General features: G+C 44.1%; 2 protein-coding genes across 3 annotated transcripts; both read right to left on the reverse strand.

The window, feature by feature from the left end:
* Positions 1-294: 294 nt before the first annotated feature.
* On the reverse strand, positions 295-18,802 carry megf8 (multiple EGF-like-domains 8). Its single transcript, XM_020092876.2, has 44 exons — positions 18,400-18,802; positions 17,520-17,709; positions 16,927-17,090; positions 16,622-16,831; positions 16,308-16,488; positions 15,932-16,020; positions 15,203-15,416; positions 14,924-15,107; positions 14,563-14,708; positions 14,366-14,476; positions 14,094-14,245; positions 13,895-13,996; positions 13,531-13,678; positions 12,989-13,152; positions 12,400-12,603; positions 11,995-12,192; positions 11,546-11,803; positions 11,303-11,421; positions 11,071-11,202; positions 10,694-10,807; positions 10,426-10,509; positions 10,049-10,288; positions 9,766-9,950; positions 9,398-9,611; positions 9,043-9,283; positions 8,793-8,925; positions 8,389-8,639; positions 8,091-8,201; positions 7,890-8,008; positions 7,569-7,806; positions 7,293-7,464; positions 6,983-7,146; positions 6,715-6,850; positions 6,397-6,628; positions 6,170-6,296; positions 5,872-6,082; positions 5,440-5,654; positions 5,159-5,354; positions 4,856-5,024; positions 4,546-4,738; positions 4,280-4,450; positions 4,031-4,161; positions 3,641-3,773; positions 295-3,503 (listed from the first exon to the last, which is right to left on the reverse strand). Exons 1-44 carry the CDS (start codon positions 18,421-18,423, stop codon positions 2,004-2,006), a joined length of 8,670 nt encoding a protein of 2,889 aa, XP_019948435.2. The 5' UTR covers positions 18,424-18,802; the 3' UTR covers positions 295-2,003.
* Positions 18,803-18,927: 125 nt separating this feature from the next.
* On the reverse strand, positions 18,928-23,603 carry trim35-28 (tripartite motif containing 35-28). Of its 2 annotated transcripts, XM_020093037.2 has the most exons (6): positions 22,948-23,603; positions 22,454-22,549; positions 21,527-21,757; positions 21,392-21,414; positions 21,160-21,278; positions 18,928-20,857 (listed from the first exon to the last, which is right to left on the reverse strand). In XM_020093037.2, the coding sequence occupies exons 1-6, from the start codon at positions 23,356-23,358 to the stop codon at positions 20,322-20,324; spliced, it is 1,416 nt and encodes a 471-aa protein (XP_019948596.2). In that variant the 5' UTR covers positions 23,359-23,603; the 3' UTR covers positions 18,928-20,321. The 2 variants fall into 2 exon arrangements, with proteins under 2 accessions (XP_019948596.2, XP_069393428.1); XM_069537327.1 differs by lacking the exon at positions 22,454-22,549 and having other exon boundaries at positions 22,948-23,591.
* Positions 23,604-25,519: the final 1,916 nt, after the last annotated feature.

A 25,519-nucleotide genomic window follows, 5' to 3' on the forward strand; every position in this document is an offset into this window, starting at 1 on the left:
CCCACTGTAAAATTAAAGTGACAGCAAAACAAATATATATTTAATTCTATCGAAATATATTTTATTTACAGCTGATTTCTTTTACTGGAAATTATTATTAATCCGTTCAGACAACCCTCTAGATTTTAGTTTCTATTAATCAGTGAAAATGTTATAGATATATAATATGGCAGCTTTGACATCCCAGTTGTAAACATTTATTTTTTAGGTCTCATGTCTGATTTTATAAGCGTCCTATAATGGCATCAGTCTGACTTCTTGTTTTCTCCTTTGTAAAAAGACACACACACACAATCTTGTTCCACAGACTTTATTTCAGCCGACTCAGGACAGAGAAACACTGCACAGCCTTTAGTACAACACTGTTCCCTTCTTTGAAAAACAAAAAACACAACAAAAAGTTATGTACAAAAATAAAGTATATTAAAAAAATACACGAGACGAAAACACAACAGAATTAATGCTTATTTGTGGAGGGCTGCTATAAATAGTGACAATACTTTTTTGAGCTTCAGTTTGCGTAACAATGCGGTGAGTATTCAGTTCATGGTAAAACCTCCCATGAGATTAGTCTTTTCTTCCATTCTATAGAAAGCCAGTAGCACCACTCTGAGGTCATCCATGACACTGTGCCATCGGAGGCTGGACGACATTCACTCTTAGTGTTTCACATGAATAATGGGGCTCATTGCCTCCATGCAGTGCAAAAAGGAAAAACAAAAAGAAAACAAAAAAAATACCAACACCAGTTAGTGAAAAAGTAATTCGGTCTCATTTCAAATAAAAATGATTTCCATCATCTCTCACCAGGAGAACTTTCTAACACAACTCTTCCCATAACCATTTCAATAGAGCAACATTTATTAACAATATTTTTTCCGTTTACCACATCCAAATGTTTTGATCTATATGTAGCTATGATTGGCTGATACAATCATCTACACAGGCACGTTGCCTGAAGGAAAAGAAAGTCCAGTAAAACTAGCCAAACACCAACATACATTTCATTTTAACAAAATGTAATCTAATTTATCCAAAGGACACAAATTTGTGGACGTGTTCTGTTATTAAAATATTATATAGTGTCAGGAGCCCAGGACTCCGATTGAAAACATTATCCTTCATTTTTCTTTGCAAAAACAAGTCATGGAACAATATGTCATTGTTATTACGCCATCCTGGATCTGCACCACACCTTTCCATTAACACAAGTAACAAGTGTTAGCCAGTTGACTCATAGACAAGGCAAGAAGTGAAGGCAAATGAGCAGAAAAACAAATAATTAATGCAACATAGCAGGTGAATGAATATGCAAGAACATACTCAGGAGTCTGTTTAACAAACATATTACCTAATAAGCCTGCCATGTAGTGAGATACAGTTAGAAATCACTCATATCAACTATTATATAAAAACCATCTTGCAAGCAACTTTGCCTTTTTTTCCTGACAATCAAAACTTTGCACATTATGCAGAAGCAATTTAAATAGTCTTTTGTTCTCAATGGCAATTTTGATTGTCACTTTTTTGGGGATATAAAGCACATGTTGGTTCCAAAGTGAGCAGATGTCTTTCTTAACATCTCTGTTGGTCAATGAGAAGAATTTTTAACATCAGTCCAGCTTCAGTCTTTGTATGAGACTGACTGTCGAGTGCGCTCATACCTCTAGTGATCACAGACAGGATGCAACACGGTTTCGTTGATACGTATAGCAGTTATAGTGCATTCCAAAGACAGCTGGCTTGGTCATGTGAAGCACTGTAATACAGTATAGCAATACATAACACAATAAAAGACACTTAACAATTCATTATACAGTGTATGTACAACTCTGTTCAAAATGCTCATGTTAACTGACTCTGACTAAACTCTTTTTTGGACTTTGTCTTTGCCTTGCAGCCACATTTCTTTCAAAAAAATTAATTTATTATATAATATCAAAACATTTACAGACTTATCCCATCTCTTTTATTCCTGTCGTATTTCATTTATATCTTTTTCTCTACATAGCCATAGTGGTCAGGTGCTGATGCCCTAGAAGCCCCTTGCGCCCTGCTCCCGCCCCTGGGTGGCCCCCTCCACTGCCGTGACCACAGTACTCCTGCAAGTTCTGACGCAAAGTAACCAGTGCAGAGCCCAGACAGGCACGATTTGGAGCCAAGACACCCCCGGGCAGCTGGAACAGGACAGTGGCCACCCCAGCCATGCCGTCATCTGTGGGCTCAAGCGTGATGGGTCCCACCTTAAAGGTGGAGTAGGAAAAGCCCATGAGCTGAGAGAGGAAGGGGTCGGAGCGGCAAAAATGCTGGTAGCCACTGTACGTGGATGGATGATGATGATGTGAGGCAGGGGTGCCAGTGGTGGTGCTGGCATAGTGGTGGGTATTCAGGTAGTGCAGCGGCAAGTGCTGGCCGCTGTTGCCTCCTCCACCCAGGGTAAGGTGATGGTGGTGGTGGGCTGTGGGTCCGGAGCCCGGGTCATGTTTGTAGGAGACAGCTCCTGCCCTGCCCCTCTGGCCCACCACCACTCCTCCCAACTTGCCTGTGCGGGCATGAGCAAGTGATACAGTGCTACCCCCAACCCCTCCTCCAGATGAAGGCAGATAGATAAGCTGAGGCTCCTCTGGTTCAAGGTATATAGTGAGTTTAGCAAAGGGTCTTGATGCCATCTTGGTCATCTCTTGAATGTGGCGACGCTGCTCGCGACGGAAGTCCAGGAACTGCTTGACCTTCCACAGGAGGACGCAGACAGACAGGAAGAGGAAAAAACAGGAGAAGAAAACAGAGAAGAAGACAAAAAGATCGATGTGGGCTTGGTCCTGTCGTAGAAAGAGCAGACCCTGGGACTCTCCCTGCTTGTTGTCAGTTCCCAGACCTCTTAAAGCAATGTAGAAGCGGCTGGATTTCAGGGAGTGCACCTCGTGGGGGAAAGTGATCACCACTCGATCTCGAACACCACGTACGATTAGCACCGTCTGTGGTTTCCCAACAGTGATGTAGGTGATAAGTCCTTCAGCCCGCTCCTCCGTGATTTCTCTGTCAGCCCCTGGAGGTTTTGCTTGCAGCTGCAGTGGGTTGTGGGAAAGCACGGGACCTCCGAGACTGGAAGAAGCATTGGCAAACACCTTAATAGGGGACGGAGGTGAATCCTTATCTATCCCGGCTGTTGTTCCCCGAGTTGCTGATTCCTCCTCGATCTTGATGGTGTGAATCCCTGAATACCTGTCCACATCTACTATGAAAGTGTCATGAGAGTTGGACACATACACCTCCACCTCACCGAAGGTGACATCAATGGTAACCCGAATGTCTACATTGGTGAACTTTGGCTGGGCTGCGAAAAACACTGTCCGCCCCCTGGGCAGGTTGCGAATGGCGGGATCATGGAAGCAGTTGGTCTGGGACGTGGGGTCAAAGCAGCACTCGGTGTCCACGTTGAACTGACGGTAGCACTGACGCCCATTCACCGGTGTTCCATTGAAGGAGTCTTTGCACTTGGCACACTAAATGTAAGAGGAACAATTTGAACAAAAAGGTTTTAAATTTTGATTTAATTACCAAATAGTAGGGAAATTAAAGAAGACATCAAACGAGACACCCGCATATTTTATATTTGATATTATTTATAGCGTCAGCGTACCTGTTGCCTGTAGCAGTCTTTCCGGTCACTCTGAGGGCTACTCAGACACGAGGAGGTCTCTGTGTTGTTTTGACAGGGGCAACCAGTGCCATCATGTTCATTACATGTGTCTGCATGGCCATTACACTGACACCTGCAAAGAGGAGAAAATCCAAACACTTGAGAGGAGAAAATCAGATCCTGCGAATGACTTACATATGTCTAAGAAAAAGCCAAATAGTTAAAAAGTCTGTTTCTTCTGGAAATATTTGTACCCATTTTCTTTTTGTCTCAATTAATCTATTATTTTTATAGGTTTAGACAAAAAAACTTTGATGGGATGGTAAATAAAAAGTTGTTTTGTTGCTTTGTAATGTCGCTTTAGGAAAGTACTCAGAAAATGTTGCTCACTTCTCACACTTTCCCTGCAGCAGGAAGTAGCCACTGAGGCAGCTCTCACACTTGTCCCCAACACTGTTGTTCTGGCAGTTCACACACACAGCATTCTCTTCTGTTGGACCCTCAGACACCCGGTTCTGAATCTGATGAAGAGAAAGATGGAGATTGATGTCTGACACTTACAGGGAGTTGGAATAAAGACAATATCCATGATAAAATAGTAAGCATTTACGTGACCCATGAGGCCCAAAGGACACTTACACTGTTGGGGTCCAGAGGATAGAGCCGTGGGTTTTCAAGGGCCTTCTTATGTTCGTCCCGGGACAGACACACAGCACTGTTCCCCCTGCAAAACTCTCGACATGGACGACAAGTTCCTCCCCCCTTGGCAGAGCCCACAAACAGTGGCTTACACTTCTCACAGTGCTTACCCTGGAATTAGGGGAAGCAGAAATCAATAAATAAAAATGAATGTGGAAAAGAAACAAGTATTTAGTTTGTGGATGTATACTTCTAGAAGCACTTACTATGGTGTTATTGTGGCACTCGAGACAAACATCTGGCTTGTTAACACCAGCACAGTTGCTGTGTTTGTTGCAGCTGCACTGAGAGGAGCAGTTATCTCCCACAAAACCAAAGTGACACCGGCAAACTCCCGGGGACTCACACGTCCCATTCACACAGCCTTGTGCACACACTGGCTCACACTGACCAGAAATACTGAACAAAAGAAAACCACAGAGAGATGATAAACCTGTCAAATTACTATGGAAAACACTGAAGAAGTATATGTCATCCTGGTGTATTCAGTGCCTGAGGCAATAAACGTTAAGTCACCTGCTGAGAATGTAACCCTGCTTGCAGGTGCAGTGATACCCCTGGGGTAGATTGTGGCAGTCCTGGGTGCTGTTGCAGTGGTGATGGCTGTTTGCACACTCATCCTCCTCTGGACAGTGGAGGAAAGACCAGCTGCTGTTTCTCAGGGGGCAAACACCCTCACTAACCCCTAGGAATAAAGAAGAGTAGAAAGTGAGTGGAATCAGGGGTTAAAAACAGAAACATTAAGAAAGTAAGAAGATGTCGTAACATCTACCATCATCAGCTGCCTTTGAGTGAATCAATCGAAAACATATTTCTCACCATCAAGTCCTCCTTGCAGACAACGTCCAGCCCCGTTGCCCCCACGACTAGCACACCAGCCACACTGAGGCCTGGCAATGCAGTGGGAGCACTGGGTGAGCTGGGAGCACTGAGGAGAGCAAGAGTCCCCCCCAGAGAGCAGACGACCACACTGACCGGCCTCACATCGCAGGGGCACAAAAGATGGACTCATGCACTGGAAGAAGAGGAGAGAGGTTGATTGCCATGGAACATGTTGATAAAAAAAATAAAAAAGTAAAGCTCTTGCAGGGCAGTCATACCTGCTGCAGTGCCATGCTCCACACACAGTGCTGCCAGCCCCCATCAGAGCCTCTCGAGCCCAGACAGAGGCTGCAGTTATGAAGTGTGTGACAAGGGGGGGGGCATGGCAGAGGGGGAGAAGACTCCACCTGCATGGGTGAGACGTTGAGCAAGGCGTAGCTGAAACACGTCCAGTCATAGGTGGGGTTCACACTCAGGATGCGCCTGGTCTCACCTGGAGATATCACAACACAGTCTTCTGTTTTAGTTAAAGCTCTAAATCTAGATTTACAGAACTCAAATGGAACTTAGAGGGCTATTTTATTTGAGGGGCATTATTATCTCCAAAGTAATAATTTATCCATTTGGTACAAGATGAGATTAAGGAATCGACTTATTTATCAGCTCTGAAATTAAAGGAATTCAGGGCTTGACAACACCACTCCCTGTACCTGTACGTTTGAATTGGCGGGTCCACATGCATTTTCCTGAAGCAGTACACTTGGGGCAGTCAGAAGCCTCGCAGCTGGTCTCAGTGCAGTTGCTGGACAGAAAGATCTCCCTCTGGTTGATCCGACAGTCGTGTTCAGACGTACAGCTAACAGAGCTGCTGATACAGGCCCCCTCCGGGCAGTTTGTGCACCACTTACACTGTAGAGCAGCCTGGAAAATTTAACAAAGAACAGATTTTAGTTGACAGGCAGTCACAGTGCCAATTCAAGCGAGTGAGGAGAGCACGTTGAATGTTACCTGTGATTGACTAGAGAACGTCTTGGGGTGACGAGCCAGGCATTCACTGCAGGTTTTCAGTCTTCGACACTGGTCTGGCTGACGGGGGGTTGGGGAACAGGGAGACTGGCCAGTGAAACAGCCCATTCTGATAGAGAGCAGAAGTGATAGATTTTTGTTAGGTGCACATAACTTCTGTCTCAAGAACAGAGTACAATTTATTCACTGGCTTTAGCCAAATATGGTACCTCTCAGCAGTATCAGAAGCAGCACAGCTTCCCCTACACCAAACACAGCTGCCTGTGGTGCTGTTGCAGGCCTCTGGTGTTGGCAGCAGCCCACAGGGGTCAGAGGGCACAGTCAGGGTTAGAAGTCTGCCCAGTGTGACGCCATTGAAACCTCCTGACAGGAAGAGACAGCCATCCCAGCTTGTCATAGCAAGAGACACTGAACGATTTACTGGATCTCCTATAGCTGAGACTGAGGGAAAGAGATGAAATGTGAGTGGGCAATGGTAAGGAAAATTATGATTGACTGAAGATGCAGGATGACACTGAGATGGTCACCTGGTTGTATCCAAGTGTTACAGTTGATCTGATACAGAGACACCGAGTTGCTGTAGTCTTCTGCTTCTGTCCTTCCTCCAACGATGACCATGGTGTCTTTGATCAGGGCTGCAGTGTGGAAGAAACGGGACAGTGGCTGCAAAATAATGACATGATACAGAAAGAATAGGTAAGTTATCTGTATGCATGGTACAGATAGAGGACAGCTGCCTGGCTTGTCTATAAAACTGACCTGGAAGAGGTGACAGAGGGGAGGTCAGCTTCTTACCTTGTTACCCTGCGAGGGGACCAGCAGAGACCAGGTGAGGTTGGGGTAGTACAGACTATAGAGCTCGCCTGAGGGCTCTACTGTCTCCACATGAAAGCGGTAGCCTCCAAATACATAGATGGCATCGGTCTGCTCATGATAGACTGCTGAATGGCCATATAAACCTGAATGAACAGCAAAAAGAAACAAAAAGGTTATTTGTTACATTTATTTAAATGTCCTGAATTTGTCTGTGGTCGATTTATGAATGACTAAATAAAAATCAATAAACAACAATATTACAAAACATAGAAAATAGAGTCTATAAAACCTGTAGGTGGTGTGCCAGTGTGTAGGGCAATGGTCCAGTTCCCAGAATGAGGGCTGAACTCCAGTAGATGGTGGTTGAAGCCGTTCTCTGGAGAGTAACCTCCAATCAAAAGCACTGAGGAGTCTCGGCGTACAGTCAGCGTGTGACCTGCCACCGGGGGCAGCACAGAGTTCTGTCAAAGGTTAAAGAGGAAATTAATTAATGAATTAATTTGTTAGGTAGACAAAAAAGACTCATTGGATTTTTCAGATATTCTATGTTTAATCTAATCCGAACCTTGTGTTCCCTCCACACTAAACTACTGAGGTTGAGACTCCAAGTATCCATGGCAACGCCATTTTGAGTGACACCACCGACCACCAACATGAAACTGTGACTGGCTCCGTGGCTTCCAGAACCCAAGTCATGACTGGTCAGCAGTGCAGAGGAGTGGTGATAGCGAGGGCTGGGAGTCGAGCCCTCTTCGGCAGAGCTTGTCAACATTTGGGTCCAACGACGCTCCAACACAGAATATCTTCAATGACCAGAGACAAAATGTGTAAGACAGTACATGTGTAGTATGCATAGAGTACAATAACACCTTCAATGTGTCCCTACCTGTAGACATTTCCCAGGATGCCCTCTGACAGAGAGAGCCCTCCATACATCCAGAGATTGCCCTGTGGTTCAGACAGCAGAGAGTGGCCCATCCTGTGGAGGAACCTGTGGGCCTGATTCTGCGGAGCGACAGTGCACATGAGAGAGTGTTTCTGTGTAAAATTCTTCAACTCTATACACTATATTGGGTTGTGCCCTTACCACTGTCAGTTGTGTGTCCAGCAGTGTTTCCCAGACTAGGCTGTTGGAGTCTCGAGGAACAGAGCAGTCTGAGCCAGCCCAGCCGTCTGAGCACACACACACTCCCAGAGACTGACACAAACAACATATGTTGGTTAGTGATGCAGAAAAACATAATCATTTAAAATTCCTAAAGCTTAACCTGGCACTCAAACAAAATGTGTATTTTATTCATTGCCGAACACTTCTAGTCTCTGATATAAATTGTCAATCTGCGATATTTTAAACAACATGGAACATAAATCATCACAACTCTTACCGTATTACAAGCTCCTCTTCCCTCTGCTATTCCACAATCCTGAGAGCAAATGGGCCGATCACAGTGGGGTCCCCCGTATCCCTTCGGGCACTGGCAGAGTCCACTTTGGCACTGTGCTCCACCGGGACACACAAGCGACCCCTCATCACCTTCGTCAGAGCTTTGGTGACAGCGCCGCACCCAGAAAGATGCATTGAAGCCTTGAGGTTTGTTCGACGAGACGTTGGCCTCAAAGTAGACTGAAATCACACCTGGTGGTGAAAGAGAAAGTACAATAATGTGAAAGTAACTTTAAGTTAAGGGGAACTACCAACATTGGGGTTACACTGAGAATAGTGTGCTTGATAGTGAATAAGTAGGTTAAGCCAATGCCATAAATGAAAGTGATTAGGTTTGAATGATACCTGAGGTTGCCTCCACTGTGATAGGCTGGGTCCTTGTCGTGCCACAAAATGCTCCAATCAGGTTGTGGTCTGAATGTACAACTCCATTGGCCAGAAACCGAGGAAGGCCATCAAACACATAGACATATGAGCTCTGCAAGATAAAGTAAAGGGAATACAATGGAGACAGTTAAGGGAATGAAAACCATTTTTGATGCAACAGCACAGCTAACATGTTAAATTTGTATGATCCAGGAATGTTTGTACTCACTTTACAAAATGTGTGGGAGTCTGGATGTAGCGTGAGTGCTACAGGGGGACACAGCTGTCTGGGCATACAAGGTGCCAGGTTCTCAGTCACAGACAGAACCCACAGACAATGAGAAAGTCCTCCTTTCCCTTCTGTGCCACTTCGCCATCCCAGCGACGAGGAGAGAGGCATGGTGGACGACGAGGTGGGGGAGAGCAGTACAGAACGGCCCTGGCACTGGCGGTAGCATGTGCCGTTGTTCCTATTGGAAGGAGAAAGTCATGATGAAAAAAAATCAACCAGAACATTTTCCCTCTGTTTTAGACACAAAGAAATTAAGACTTAAACTTCAATTATATGGTGAATATCTCCTTACCTGGGGTCTCCATAGTAACCAGGCAGACATGACTCGCAGTGTGGTCCCTGAGTGTTGTGGGTGCAGTAGCATTGGCCTGTCTGGTTGTGACAGTAGCCCTGGACTGGGTCGCCATGGCCATTGCACTCACAAGGAACACAGCCGCTGCCACCAGCCAGGGCTGAACCAAAGCTTCCTGGACGGCAGTGCTCACAGTGAGGCCCTGTCGTCCAATCTGAGAGACAGAGGAAGTTGTCAACACAGCGCATTTCAAACTACCAATGGAGTTTATGTTTTACTCGATAATTTAAGTAAGGAGGACATTTATCTTGCCCTGGTTTAGCATTACTTAAAAACACGTGACTGAAATCCTTCTATTAATGTCTCACCCTGACATTCGTCACAGATACCCGGAGCAGTAATACAGGTGGAGTGGAAGTTGCAGCCACAATCCACATCACATTCAACACCACTCAGAACCAGGGTGGCGGGGTCAGACGTCCAGCCCAGGGAACACTCGCACTCAAATCGTGGACTCCCACTGCATTGACCCTCGCGACATTCATTGTAGCACCTGTAAGAGGGAGTAAATTAGAGAGAGGGATGTTTTTAAATATCCTGACAGTGGAAGCATGATCCCAAAAGTAACACACTTTAGGTGAAGACTCTTACGTCTGGTTGCAGTGCAATGTGCCATCCCCTGTGTATCCTCTCTCACAGTGGCACTCGTAGGAGGTGGGAGTGTTAATGCAAGTGGCGAAAAGGTGACAGTTGTGGAGACCCAGTCTACATTCCTCAACATCTGGGCAGGTGGGGTAGGACCAGATTGCATCTTGCTCTTCGTCTTCCAAGAGCTCCAGCTCCATCTCCATTTCCAGGGGTCGAGGCGGGGCTGAGGTCTGGGGCTCAGGGCTGAAAGAGCAGGATAAGGACACGAGTTTGGACAGGTCTACTATATCCATCTATCCATTTAGCTACAACTTCATGAAGAAGTTGTAGTAGAAGAGAGAGATTCTTGCTTTACATCAGTGAAACAAGAGATAACGTACTTGGCAGCCCGTGCTTCAGCCACAGCCACACTGCAGTTATACACAGAGGGATCGTCCATTCCAGCCCAGTCTCCTCTCAAACATCTGAAGATGAACATAAAGCACAGAATAAATACATGGAAATCACAGTCAAAACAACAACTAGTAACATGTCTGCAATGTGATAATAAAAAAAAGATTGATGTTATTGACAAGTGATTAAATCAGTGATATGCTGGCACTCCATGTATTTTCTGTGGACAGGCTACTCGTCTATGTATTTACTTACTTTCCAATTGTGGGATTGTTGTAGTCACCACACCAGCCACACTGGAATATTCGCAGACAGTCCGTGCATGTGTTCAAAGCTGAACACTGTTTACACTGGGGAACCGAATGAACGCTGAGAGGTAAGAAAAGAAAGAATGATACAATTATTATTATGATTTATCTAAGGTTCATTTCAATTCAATGACTGAAAAAATGTGTCAAATATCTCTCAGAAAACTCTAACTCTATCTTATTTTATTAAGTACTAGGAGTGTACTGCTGTATATGTTCTTAAAGAACAGGAAACTAAAGTGTAACAGCAAGTAACTATTATCTGCATTAACTCTCAGCTAAAAATACAACAAGAAGATATTTTAAAAAATGTCCTCTTTTTACCTGTCGTACCAGTCTCTGCACTCTCCATAGGGGTATTTTGTGAGGTAGGCAGCAAAATAGAAGCAGGCCTGGGCTGACTCACACCATGCACACTGGCTGGAGTTAGAGAGGCACTCACCACACGTCTTTCTCCTTAACATGACAAAGATTTAACCAGAGAGGGGAGGAAATAAGGGTGAATAGGAGGTTCTTGTGGAGATAATGTATGATATGAAAAATCTTTGTCACTCACTGGTTGCAGACTCGAGGACACCCTCTTGGGTCACGTATGGATCCATCCAGTCTTCCCCGTCGACTGCACTGGTAGTCTCCTTTCTTGCTGGAGTTTATCTGCCACTCACAATAAGGATCCTGTCGACCAAAGTTGGCTTTGCATGAGTCGGGAATAGTGCAGCCCCTTAATTATGCTAAACAATATGAGCACCATGGAGAACCTCTATGTGAAAACTTTGATGTGTCATTATCAGTGTTGTACCTGAGTACAAGCAGAGCAGTCTCTGTACTCTTCACACAAGGTGCACTGCTGGGGTGACAACAGCAGATGGCGTTGATCTTCATTTTCCTCACCCATCTCTCTCTCGGGGCAGGATTCAAGGTCTGGGCCGTCCCGCAGCAGGCACCGGGACAAAGACGGACACCAGCCACAAGACTGGTCGGACAGACACGCCAGACAGGACATGTACACTGAGCAGGAACCTGAGCGGTACGGCTCCAAGAACAGGAAGGAGATTTCCTAGAGGGAGAGCAAGTTATCGGGAAAAGCATATCATTTAGCTTTTGTTGGAATCTCTTTGCACAGAAAAATAACTGAAATGTAAATGGGGCAGAAAAAGCTTAAACAACTTAAAGTTTTATTTTTATTTGTCGATTTTCATAACTTAGCATACTTGTTGCTATAAAAAAAAAAACTGTGTCAGTACTCACACTCCCTCCAGGCAATGTTCTGTTCCAGATCAGAGCCATCTCACTGGTTTGTCCCGAACCCGAGTTATTAAGGTAACCCTCAGCCTGAACAAGGTAATGGTTGCCCCTGGTCAGGTTAGAGAACAGTTTACTGCCATCTGTGCGACTCAGAGGCTTCAAGTCCTTCTCCTGCTGGGCTGCCCAACGACCCACCACCTCCTAATTAGGAATCAGGAAGAAAGAAAGAGAGCAGATGTCTTAAGTAAAAATGCTGCTATTTAAATGCATATTTGTTATTTCATTTTAAATTTTGCCCATATCTTTTAAATTAATTTAGCATTCCAAAAATGTCATAATCTTTCATAAATAGGAAAATAATTCAACTGAAAAACGATTAAAGAAGAACAATTTTCAACTTTCCCTCACCAGCTGGCTGGAGTTGGGACCTGATGCCATTTGAGCCTCAAAATGGAGCCTCTGGATGCGAGCCCACATGGAGACAGTATCGGTGGGAGGGGTTGCAGGTGGAGGAGCACCCCACAATGGGTGGATGAAGCCCCTGAACTGTAGGGCTACGTTCATTTCTGTGGTGGGGCTAAGGGTGATGGTGGTGCTGCGGAGGATGGAAACCTGGCGAAGGGGTGAGGAGGATGAAGGAAGGTAGAGGATGGATGGAAGTGGAAAAACATCAACAAAAGCACTATTCTCTACAAACTGCTCCACAAGTTTGACATACTAATTAAAAAGGGAATCTTCTCTATGAGAGCATTGCAGATAAGCACAGACAAAAAAACAGAGAAGTAAACGCTTGAGTCAAGAGGTTAAAAAAGCCAAGAGCACAAAGGAGAAATGAACAATAAATGAGAAAGAATCAAAATGTAAGCGTGGATCACTGCAGTGGGGTCAAAGTGTCAAAGTAATTTTGGAGGAAGGAAGGAGGGATAAGTATAAGCAGAGAGGGAAGTAGTTACAACCACAACTAGTACAGTTAGCACTTGAGATTTGGCCTCCGTACCTTGTCAGGCTGGGAGTCGTTGCGGGGGTGCTGGAAGGTGAGCAGGTGCAGTCCCGGGACAAAGTTCTCGGTGCGACAGGAGTGGAGGGAGGTTAGGAAAAGGGTACGCTCCCCCCACCAGCCGTACGCCCCTGAGATCTGGTCCACACGGCACGCACTTCGCTCTGTGAGACCGAGAGGGAGAGGTCAGCAAACAAAAAACACATCTGACCTCATGATAGCTCATAATACAGCAGTTTCCTAAAGTGTACTACTGTAGTGAAACAGATGTGATCTGTGACTTTTGTGTGACGTGTGTTCAAAAGGAGTAACAACACATGACTGCACTGCACCAAAAAACTGTGATTGGACAGCCAAATCAAATTATCATCTGAGCAGCCTGTCCAGTCTTCGCTGGTTGCAGTCAAGTCATTGTGCTCCATCTCTGAAACACGCCCAACAAGGGTCTAGTCCCTCCCATGTCAACTCCCAACATCATTTTTTTTCTCCGTAGAGGCTTAGCCCTTCTCTTCTGCCCTCCTTCCTCCCTCCCTGCATCTCACCTGACACTGGTAGACAGGACTCATTCTGAACACACCAGCCAAATTCACCAGGGGCACGGGCCAGAAAGGCTGGGGTGCCACTGAACACGAGACAGGACTGGCAATCAGACAGGAAGCGCGCCAAGCCCAGGCAACCAGTACTGCCACACTGTAAACAAAAACCAAGGTTATAAATTGCAGCGGGAATCCTGGCGCACATTCATACAGACACATTACGGTGATAAAAATAATTTGGGAGTCTGATAGTGTCTGAATGGATACAAGAAAACATTCAGTATTATACAATTCATTTGAATTCATCAGTTAAAACCAGAAGGGATCTGACAGAGATGTAAGTTTCAAGGTGGTGTTGAGGATGTGTTACCGGATTAGTGGGTTGGTACTCTCGACAGCGGCCTTCACACCAGCTGCACTCTGGGTTCTTGAGGCACATGCTTTCATCTAGAGCCTCAGCACAAACAGCATCCTGGGAAGGCAACACACACACAAACAATAATTTTAGTATCTAACAATTCATATTTGTCTTTTCAGTGATATGATTGTTTAATGACATTATTACTCACCCTGTCACCTTGATCACTACTGACGAACAGCGGAACTTTGTAAGCCACCAGGTCTGCACGGGCAACACTACTGTAACCCCCAGCAACCAGCAGCACTCGTCCTTCCATCACAGCAGCAACATGCGAGTAACGCCCCCGCACTGCATCCCCACCTTTGAATACATTACATTTTTGTAACTGTGCATTGGTATGCAAGTAAAAATTGGTTATAAATGAAAGTTGTGTCTCAGTGTGTGAGTTGTGACAGAAGATAAACGCCTGATAAAACTCACGGAGTGACCATCTCTCCCCAGTAGACACCCACTGATGACAACCCAGATGGTAGAAGAAGATCTCCTCATCATAGCACTTCTCCTCATGGTAGTGAATATGTACATTACCCCCTGGAGAGAGAGGCAGGAAGAAAGGAGGATAAATATACACAAGATTTCCCTGAATGAACTGTGTCTGTAATTCTGTCGCTGCTCACCATAGACCACCATGTAATTTCCAATGACAGTGGCTGAGTGGAAAGCTCTCTCTCTGGGGCCTGTTGCTGGGAAACGGGAACGGAAGGATGTCCAAAACCGTCTGTCCACGTGGAACACATCAGTGTTGTTCACCCTCACACTAAACCTGAGGAAAAACACACAGCAACGACACATCAAGTATTTATAAAGATTCTCAATAGTTTGGGATTTACTTGTGGAATTATTCTCAAAAAGCTCATTGGGTAACAACTTGTTTTACTATGGCTTGGATTAATACTTGATTGATTACAAATAGGATGCATCCATTACAGTCATAGATGTCATATATCCATCGTACTCATATATGAAAAAGGTGTCTACCTGGCGGTCGTGGGGCGGTGGCCTCCATAGACCAGCAATGTCCTGGAGGGGCTGTGGAACACCATGGAGTGACCAGCGGTGGCTGGGGGTTTCCCACCAGTGGGCTGAACCGTCTCCCACCGCCCAGAACCACGCAGGCCGAACCGATACAGAGAAGAGGAAAACATATCCTCCTCAGTGCGACCTGGGAAATAAGTTAAGATATGATTGTTTTTAAAGGTATATATGAATGCCAATCCAAACACAGACTGCAAAGTGACAACAAAATGTGAAACCTACCTCCAAAAATGTAAAGATAATCTTCTACTACAGCTGCAGCGTGATTAGCGAGTCTAGGAGCCCCACGTGTACTTGAAAAGCCGAGCTGTTGCCAGTCATCTTGAAGTGGGCGATACATCCAGACATCACTGGCCAGGGAGCCGTTGGCGAGCTCTCCACCAAAGATGACCATGTTACCCATCCATTCCACTGCTGTGTGGGAATGACGAGCAACCTGAAAACACAGGAGAGCCAAAGAGTGCAAGAAGAAAGGGAATGATTAGGAGGTGAAAAATAATACATGGGATCACTTTATCAAAGTTTATGTTTATATTTATGTTTACATGTGTGCAAATAATACAGATGTCTGGGGAAAATCAAGAAACCTTCATTTGCACACTTGGTCAATAATCAGATTCATACTCTACTTTAAATCACTGCTGTGCTTTAACTGCCGTCATCATATGATGGCGTGGAGTTTTGTCGCCATGTTATCTTGAATGAAAGCACAACAAGGAGACAGGCTCTGTGGTGACAATAATGTACAAGTGTATCTGAGTTTCCAGTGGTGGAATCCAACTTTTGTGAGATCTGTATATTTCAGCTTAAGTTCATTACCACACTTGCTACGACCGTTTTGTTTCCTTTTAATATTCTGACAAGAGATTATTCCTTAGCAAAATGCTAGCTGTGGTGGTGGACAGTGTTTAAGGAAACCAGGTTTCTTGTGTATATTCAAAAACCACTTACAGGATAGTGACCGTAAGACCTGCTTTCCCATTGGTTGGACGTGAAATTGTATTTGATCAGGTCACCGAGAGCTCTGTTCAGATCAAACCCTGCAGGAAAAAGAAGGAATAATCAAACATACACTATTGACATTAAAGATCCCAAACACTGACACTGGAGAACAGCAGTATTAAAGTTCTTTAAACATAAAATAAAATTATTCTAAAGCATTCAACAGTTTTACCAGTTAAAATGTAATAAATGTTCCACGTCATGGAGGAATTAACTGACAAGTGTGATTGAAAGGTGTGGGGGGGGGGGTTATCACTACATATTAGCTGTTTACAACCATTTATTTAAAAAACATAAAAGGAAATTGGAAGTGTGTCGCTCTCACCTCCAAACAAGTACATGGCGGCAGTGGAGGATAGATACACGCCAGCAGAACCTGTCCTGGGTGGCGTGTAGGGGTTTCCTTCACTCACACGCCACCACTGCCCCACCCCGTTGTCATCATGGAGATCAAGCTGGCAGCTATGACCAAGGAAGCCTGCATTGCACAGGCAGCGCTCTCCTTTCTGAGATAACACACAAAGAAATAGAACAGTTGAAGACCAGAAATAAATGTTTCAATAAGCTGCACAAGGTCATAATCAAGGTGTACTTGATTTAAGACTATTTGCTTTGTGTGTTCATTAAATCTACTCTTACCTTGTCACACTGGCCATTCACAGAACAGTCTTTGGAGCACAGAGGGGTTGTACACGCTGCTCCTCCCCAATCCTGATGGCATTGGCACTTTGATGTCGAGGAATCACAGCGGCCATGACCACCACACGCTCCAGGGCACAAAGAGAAGGTGTACGTTGCATTGAAACCAAGGAGGTTGTAATTAGCATCACTGAAGAGATGAAGCAGCATCTGGAAAAAGGAGATTAAATAACGGGTACAAAGTTACGTTATTTTCCTCAGTTACAAATCTTCAGCGTCATATTAAACAAGTCTTAGTAAGTTACCTTGCCAGACTTGGCTTCAATGGGTTGAGGCAGAGTGTTGCCACTCAGACTGGCTAGGAGAGGGCTCTGGTAGGAGTCACCATCATACACAAAGAGGTAATCATAGGTACACTCTGTGTCCATGAAGGTGAAATTCAAGACGATGCGGTGACTGTTGCTGGGAGCTGAAAGATATAAAACAGGTGGTAAATATCTGAGTCAGTTATTTCAAACTAACATTCACCTCTGGCTGTAGAGCTATTTTCAGACATGAACTCCAGAAAATGTCAGGAACATTGGGAGTTTGACTTTCACATATGAGGAATGTAGCAGGAGGTTGTCTGGGTTGAATGTATTTACAACAGGGAAAGGTCTAGAACATTTAAGCCTGTGGTGGCGTCTGGGAAGTGCACGAAGGAGATGATGTGTAAATTATGAACACCAGCATTTGCCTTGGCAGGAAAAAAAATCCAGAAACTTTCTGCAGCAACTGGCTCAGACATTTGCTGTCTAACATACACCCCCTCTGGAAAATGTCTGAAAACAGCTTAAGTCAGTTCTCAATAAATCAAATTTCTCATGACCAAGACAACATCTTATCTCGCTAACCATACCTTTGATTAGCCACTCGCAGTTCCCATTGACAGAGTAGTTTCCTGGGCCATCAGTGACATATCCTGGTGTTCCCCTCAGCACCTGACGATGGCCCTTGCAGTCCCCTGCCTGGCACAAGGGCGACTTTGCCAGCAGCAGGAACCCCAGGATGAACGAGACAGGGAGGGGAGAGGCCATCACTGGCACCGCCTGCAGGATGGGAGGCAAAATGTGGGGGAGAGAATACTTGGGTGTGTGTCCTTGCAGACGCATTTGCACCAGAACATGCAGAAAATAACGGGATCTACTACATACGACAAAGAGGCTACGCTGGCAGAACATGGAGGCTTGTTTCTAATGGAAATATAACAGCCTAGTGATCCCACAAACAAACCTCATGTGGCCCGTTTACATGGTTCTCGTTTGCTGACTTTATCATCATCCCACGAATACAGCTCAAACCTGCGTAAACCCTCCACTAACAGCGACGCCCTTCACGCAGCACAATAGAGAAGACACGATGGCTGCCAGATCACAGCTGTTACAAAGCTTAATCACATTATGCACATTCTGAGACTCTGAGGTAGCCTCTGAAAACCGATTCTGATGGAGCTAACAACAGTTAGCACCATGTACAGTAGCGTTAGCTCAGTGCACCAGTCTCACTAACAGTGGCGTTAAACTATCACACACTTAGCGTCAGGGTATTAAACACAAAATGTCCAACGCGAGCATGACGTTACTTGTTGCATTTCCTTCACCCAGTTCGTAGGAGGATAAATCAGCTGGTTGCAGCAACAAGCGCTCCTCCGCAGGCTATCATAACAAAGCTAACGTGACGGGTGGCTAAGCTAGCTAGCCGAGTACCGTTAGTCGGTTAGTTTGCATGATCACACTCACCAGTTCCCGTCTCTTCGGCCCCATTGTAATTTACATTTTTGTCCACTCCTCCGGCGCCAGCCACCACACGAGCCTGCTGGTCGTTAGCTGAGACTGACAGCGACGTTTAGCTGAGAGCGACCGAGTCGGATGAACCGCAGCGGAGGGGGAGGAGGAGGGGGGGGGGGACAACACTGGTTAGCTTGTATGCTAGCTAGCGGAGGCTGCTCAGCCAAATCCAGATGCGCGATCGTCAGTGGCCACAGCGAGTCACGCCAGAGGAATCAGCCACCGTGTGATTACAACGCGTCACTCAAGAAGGAAAACCTGCTGATAACGAAACCACAGCACCGACGCGATGCTGCGCTGCTCCCCCCCGGACAGATGCCCGTTGTTTGGGTGTTTATGGCTGGAGACCAGCGAGCGCTGTTAGCAACACAAAAGACCAGGTCCCGATGCTGCCCCCAGCGGCGGCGACAGACACACATCTGGATCGCAGTCATTCAAATAATAGGAAACAAGTAAAATCAAAATACGATTCTCTCAAAGTACCTGGCAACTTTTTATTTACTTTGTTTCATCTGTGCAGTGACGATCGTGTCTTTCTTCTTTCACATGCATGCACACTATATATAATACAAAGGGCACAATATAAAGCAAAGAAAAAACAAACGTGTGACAGTTGTAAATAATGTCCATCATGATGCACCTATGAATGTTCTAATTCATTATTCTCTACAAATAATAGAGAATATATATTATTGAACACATTCTCTGTATGTCTATTTAATTTGCCTGTTTTGTACATTCACATGTTCTCTTGTCTACTTCATTCTGACTATCTGCTGCTTTATCAAGCAAATTTCCCCTTTGTGGGATCAAAAGACTTATCTTATCTCTTATCTTATCTTACAGAAACTGAGGAAACACTGGCACAAATTTCACTAATTGGAAATGAGGAAGCACCAATGGCAAGTTAATCCCATGTCATCAATATTGATGTGCACAAATCAAATTAGATTTTAATTATTTTTTATTGAATGTCAATATGGAGACAGAATGTTCTGTTTTCTGCACGTGCAGATTCAGAGCAGTCAAAGCAGTTTGTCATCCTTCAGTACTGTCACCGCTGTGACAACTCTCTGGCCTCACTGTGGTGAGTGATGACCAGAAACTCAATATAATTATTGAAAAATCAACAAGCCAGGCAAGATTCTTGCAATATTGAGGCTATATAATATATATATATGTATTGCTTAATTCTCAAAGACAAGCGTAGCTATGGAGAAAGTCATTTGAATAGTTAATTTCACAAATTTTTGTTGATATTGAGAGCTGGTATCTGATCTGGTCAGCAGCATCCAACATCACTTTTTATATCGCTCAAGCTCTCTAGAGTAAAGTGACAAAAGATTATTTAATGCTGTTTCTTTCAGTTACAGCAGATTTTTTTTCTATAAATGGGCTTAATCCTCCTCTTTACTGACCTACATGATTTTATCACATCTTAGTTTTTGTGCACTGTCATTATCGAGAAAGCCATTTCTCAAATGTAACTGATGAGTCATGCAGCTGCAACGCTTTTAGAAGGTTTATTATCAAAGACTTTCTTCACTTGCTGCCTATGTTTTTCCATATTATCCTTTAAGCTACATTCCTGACATAGTTCTGAGATGTTTATTTCGGACTTTAGCCCCCGTTGCCAAATCTGAATGGTCAGCGTCATCTCTTCATCATTGCTTTCTTGTGAATATTTAATTAATGTACTGTTTTCTCTATTAATTACAAATTAGTGCATATTACATCACGTAAAACATCTATATTCATCATATACTCAGTCTTCCCCAATTTTATTATATTTCATCTCTTTCAACTTTCTAATTAGTTTTTATTAGAAACATCTTATTAGATCTAATAACATCCCTCTGCAGTATCATAGCCCATTATGAAGTGTGCACGGCAATTTTCCCTTGAACCAGAGTCATAGATGCACTATGGAGCCCTGGGCCAAATATAGGAAACATCCTCTCGTTAAAGTTGTGTGTAAAACTGATGAGATGCTTTTCTGTCTCCCCATCCCAAAATGACACATCCCCCTTATCCATGTTTAGCTTGATGCGAATCCTCTTTGGACGCTGCTGCACCTGCAGCTCTGTACGCTCAGGTGTAAGGACATTGTACACCCCTTTGCTGAGGCCTATGGACCACACCCCGCGGTTCGTAGACACCGTGAACTTCTTTTTGCGGACCACCGACTCTTTGCATACTCCAACAATCCATTTAGCGCTGTCACCAACCACAACATCCCATCTGTGTTTCCCGGAGGTGTAACCTTCAGCACCCAGGACAAAGATACAGGGATCGAAGCGCTCCGGGTTTTCCGGGATGGTCAGTCGCTCTGAGCTTTCCTTCATACTGGTCAGGTCAGCGCTAACAGTCAGCCATGGAGAAGCTGTGTTAGGGTTCAGCACCACTGGATCTGCACACACAGGAAGAGACGCAGTAATTGTCATATTGCTTCTTCAAGTCCTATTGTGAATACTGTATGTTATAACCTTGCCTCTGCCCTATGTCTCCCCCACCTGCGCTCACTTGCAGTGCACACACAAATGATGTGGGTGGCCCCAGCTAACGAGTCCCACCCGAATGTTTGCAGGATTGGTATCTTGGCTGTTTGTATAATTTTTCATACTGGCAATGGTTTACTGCAGTGTTGGAGCACAGTGACACATATGTGAAGGCGAAGAGAATATCGTGGGTCACCCTGAGAAATGTACTCACAGTGTTTGACATGAGTTTGCATATTCTTCCAGATTTTGAAGCTCAAATCCCCAACATGATTGCCCATGTTCAAAAGAGAGTCATCAGGGATGCAAGGGTCTTCATGAGGCCAGTGGGCTCTAGAGCAATATGTGAAGTTAATGAGAGACATTCGACATGAACAAAAAGCAGTGGAAACCTGGATAAATAACAGTATATATGACTTGCAACATTGTATTTTGCAGTTACTTACTTCTTTTTCAAACTCTTGAAATTCTAAAACAAAAAAAAAGAGTGACTGAGACAAGTTACACAATTTTTTTAATCCATGTAAAACACTAAAAGATCGTAGACAAAACAAAAGTCTCATGACTATGGAGTCTTTTACCTGCACGAGGTTAAGATCCTCGTTGCCCATCTCCATCTTCAGAGTGTCGATGAGCTTTTTCAGAACGACGATGTTGTTGTTTGTCTTGGTAATCAGCTCCTCTATGGCAGCAATCTTCTGCTCCTCCTCAGTAGCGAGGACTTGAAGACGCCGGGCTTCCTCCGTGACAAGCGCTTCGCGGAGCCTCTCAAACTCTGCCCTGATGTGTTTCTCCGCCTGCCCAGCTTGATCCTGCATTAAACCAGAGGAGAACATTTACATCAATAACTTTGCAGTTGATTTGTAGTGTGTGAGTCACTCAGAACGCTCTCGTCTGTAGATGTCAGGTACAGAGCAGCTGTGGTGGAGACTTTGCAATGATTTCCATTCACTGTGGACGGTCTAATCAAAACCTCATCTCTAACCTTAACCATGAACAATTCATGCCAAACACACACACACACACACACACACACACACACACACACACACACACACACACACACACATTGTTCTTATCAAGTCTGATATATATTCCAAGATGGTGGCGCGTATGGACGCAGCGGCTCTTGACTCCCTGATTCTGTGCTTTTTTATCCTTATCGTTTTTGAGGTAATGTATAAATGTCATCCTACACCCTAACGTCCTGTCAACATGTTTATTTTTATTAGTATATCTGCTGTAATTTCGCCATGCTTCATTGTGTGATGACATTAAAGGCTTTCTATTCTATTCTAAGAAGTATTAGTTTATTATTATATATTCATTTAGTAAAAACACATTTTATTCTATTACTTCATCTTGTTTTGTCTTTTAAACACTTTACTTTAGCTACTTAACTTTGTCTTCATCATGGAGATTCCCTGCAAAGATTTTCTTGTATAACCTGTGTGACAATAAAGACCTTGAATAATGTCGACACCATCAGACATAACAGAAACTTTCACCTTGATGTGCTTCACTGTGTTGCTGAATATGTGTTTCATCTTCCTGTGCGAATCCACTTTCTTTTCAAAGATGTCCACTCTGTATTTGAGCTCATTCTGTACGAGTAAGAGAGCAGAGTATTAATTAACCAAAGGCAAACAGCAGTACGATATTTCAGGCTTGTAACTGGTGTTCACCCACCCCTCCATCGACATGGTGGGGAGTAGATAATGAGTGAATTTTCATTTTTCAGTGAACTATCCCTTTTATATCAGGCTTAAAAGATGAGAAGCAAAATATAACTTTAGAAAATGTGTCAGGTTGTGTTAAGACATCAGGGAATAATCATCGCTGCCAGGCTGCTGCTCCTCACTCCAGTCAAGAAGAAAGGAGGGAGGAGGAAAAAGAAGAAGAGGAGGAGGGAGGAGGAAAAAGAAAAGAAGAAGAAGTGGAAGAAGAAAGAGAAGGGGGGGAAAAAGACAGAAGTGGCTGAACCCTGCAGGGGGCACTGTACCTTGCACAGCGGTGCTCCCTCTTTCAGCGGCCACAGCCTGTGCGTGTTGTGCAGGGAGACACAGTCCACGCACACCGGCTCCTCGTCCTTCTCGCAGTACAGCTCCAGCGGCTTCAGGTGTATCCCGCAGATGTCATCTCCGGGCCGCCTCTGGCCGCGCAGCCAGTCGGCCTCCCGCAGGAACACCTCGCAGGCGCTGCTCAGCCCCCGGTTGGAGATGGCCTGTCCCTCCTTCAGCTCGGCGCGGCACAGCGGGCAGCTCCGTCTCACCTGCAGGCTGCACTGCAGACACTCCCGGCAGAGGCTGTGGGTGCAGGGCAGCAGAACAGGGTCCCGGAAGATATCCTGACACACGGGGCAGGTCAGCTCCTGCCTCATGGGTAAAGGCTCCTCCGGCATGTCCTCGTCCATCCTGTCAGTCCTCAGCACTTTACTTTCGTTTTAGAGAAAAGCCCGAACCGACGAATACTGACTTATAATCACTCCGTGTTATACGTCGAGGCTTTGCTTGTTCGTTTAGCTCACAGAAGATGAATACAAACTAGTTTCAGGAAAAGTAGAACACTCACGAACTTCTCTGCTCTTTTCGTAAACACAGCGCCGAAGTTCGTGGTCCCTCTTTCCGGGTTTTGCTCGGATGACGTAAACATGTGCCGGGCTCAAAAAACACTGCCCTCTAGTGGAAGTACAGGATGCAACAGAGATTCTAATGGGCGGTGGAGCAGATGTTTTCCTGCAGCTGTCAGAGACACACTCCCTGTTGTTCTCACACCTGTAGATACAGATAGATACAGAGAGTGACTGGGATGCTAGATGGGGGATTGCGGGAGCAGCTGATCATGGGGTAAGAACAGAGGATGTCGCACCTTGTTAGAGCGCTATGAGACAAACTGCGATTTGTGAATATGGGCAATACAAATAAAACGTTATTGATTGAGATAGAATATCAATCAAACATAAATACACAATTTACTCTCCTCTAAATAACATTGTTCAACATCCCATATACTACACCACTGTGGCACATACACACAGATCAGAAATTGATCTGATGATTAATAATGATAATAATGATAAAATGTATTTATAAAGCACATTTTAAAACATGGTTACAAGGTACCTTACAAGTCAAAAATTGAGGGTAAATAAAATGAAACAATAAGAAACAATCATTCGAACACAGATATGGGAATAAAAATGTTACCGATGGGAATAGAGTAAAAACAAGACAAAATAAAACTATTTAAATAGATGGTAAGATCAGAACTAGGAGGAAGCAAACCAATAAAACAAGTCTTTAAGAGAGATTTAAAAGAGGAGAAGGAGTTTGCCAGGCGGAGCTCCTCAGGGAAATTGTTCCAAACAATGTGAGCCGCAACAGAAAAGGTATTTTATTCAAAGCATCACTCTGAAAGCTCATATTTCCAACAGATGGAGCTACCGCACCAATCTGAGTGTGATCATGCTGCATGTGTAGAGAAACACTGCTAAACCACATTCAAGAAAACCACAGTTTCAGGTGTTGTTAGAATCTTTGAAAACAGATTTGCAAGCTTTGCTTTTCTTTGCTTTTCCATGACATACAAACGTGATGGCTACAATAAGTCATTCAAACTTAGTCACCCTAAACTAAAATATTTTCTCTTTCACTTCCCCTCATTGCCCACGTGTTATGTGAATTTCTTTTTGAGTGAACTATTTCCAGCACTTTTTCCAATTTTCCAACATTTAACAGTGTATGTAGGACTCCGATATGCTAGATGCTAAAGTTAAATTTAGAATTAAATTTTCCTGATATATTCCTGTTTAAGGTCCAGTGTGTAAGAATTTGGTGAAAGTGAACAATTGGCAGAAATTTAATGTAGAATAATCCTCATGATGTTTTCACTAGTTCATTTCATCTAAATTGTATGAATTGTAGTTTTCTTTACCCCAGAAAAGGCCCTTTATATTTAAATACTTTATATTTACATCGAGGGGGTCCACTCTGCGGAGGCTGACATGTTTTTTACATTAGTCCAGACTGGACAAACTAAACACCTTTTGAGTTTTTATGACAACTGAAGCTACCACAGGTTCTTCTTCATGTTTGGATGGAGAGGGTGAGGTGAGGGGTGTTCAGCTGCAACATGCAATTAAACACACACTGTACCTTTAAGTGGATACATTTTATGCTCTATAAAAAAAAAGAGTGCAAGAAAAATAAGTAAAAAAAAATATATGTATAAAGAAGTAGTGAGAGGGATGAATAAAGTCTATCTTAACTTATCTTAACCGACTATTTTTGCTCATTGTTGTTTCAGCTGAACTGGACATAAAAAAAAGGTTATGACAGGTATGGTTGCAAATGTTTCACAGGAAACTGTGGGTTCTGTCTTTTTTTTCTTTTTGTCTGTGAGTCTCTTGAGGGTTTCCAGCTAATATGGAGTTCTTGATGTGGGTGTAAAATGTCAGGAGTTTGACAAAAACCAAACTGATTCTGATGATGTAACACGAAGAGTCAAATGTTTCCAGTATTAAAATGAATGACAGTATTTCCCCCAAAAATATATAGTACAAAGAGAACATTTTA

This window comes from Paralichthys olivaceus, chromosome 13 (genome assembly GCF_024713975.1).
Source record: "Paralichthys olivaceus isolate ysfri-2021 chromosome 13, ASM2471397v2, whole genome shotgun sequence".
Taxonomy (NCBI): Eukaryota; Metazoa; Chordata; class Actinopteri; order Pleuronectiformes; family Paralichthyidae; genus Paralichthys; species Paralichthys olivaceus.

Coding starts and splice junctions, on each gene's coding strand:
- megf8 (XM_020092876.2), bottom strand. CDS start 18,423: ATGGGGCCGAAGAGACGGGAACTG. Junction 8,926..9,042: donor ACTCCCACACATTTTGTAAA/GTGAGTACAAAC, acceptor TTTATCTTGCAG/AGCTCATATGTCTATGTGTT. Junction 4,451..4,545: donor AGTGCCACAATAACACCATA/GTAAGTGCTTCT, acceptor CCCTAATTCCAG/GGTAAGCACTGTGAGAAGTG.
- trim35-28 (XM_020093037.2), bottom strand. CDS start 23,358: ATGGACGAGGACATGCCGGAGGAGCCTTTACCCATGAGGCAGGAGCTG. Junction 21,279..21,391: donor TTCAAGAGTTTGAAAAAGAA/GTAAGTAACTGC, acceptor ATATTGCTCTAG/AGCCCACTGGCCTCATGAAG. Junction 20,858..21,159: donor GCAAACTCATGTCAAACACT/GTGAGTACATTT, acceptor CTGTGTGTGCAG/ATCCAGTGGTGCTGAACCCT.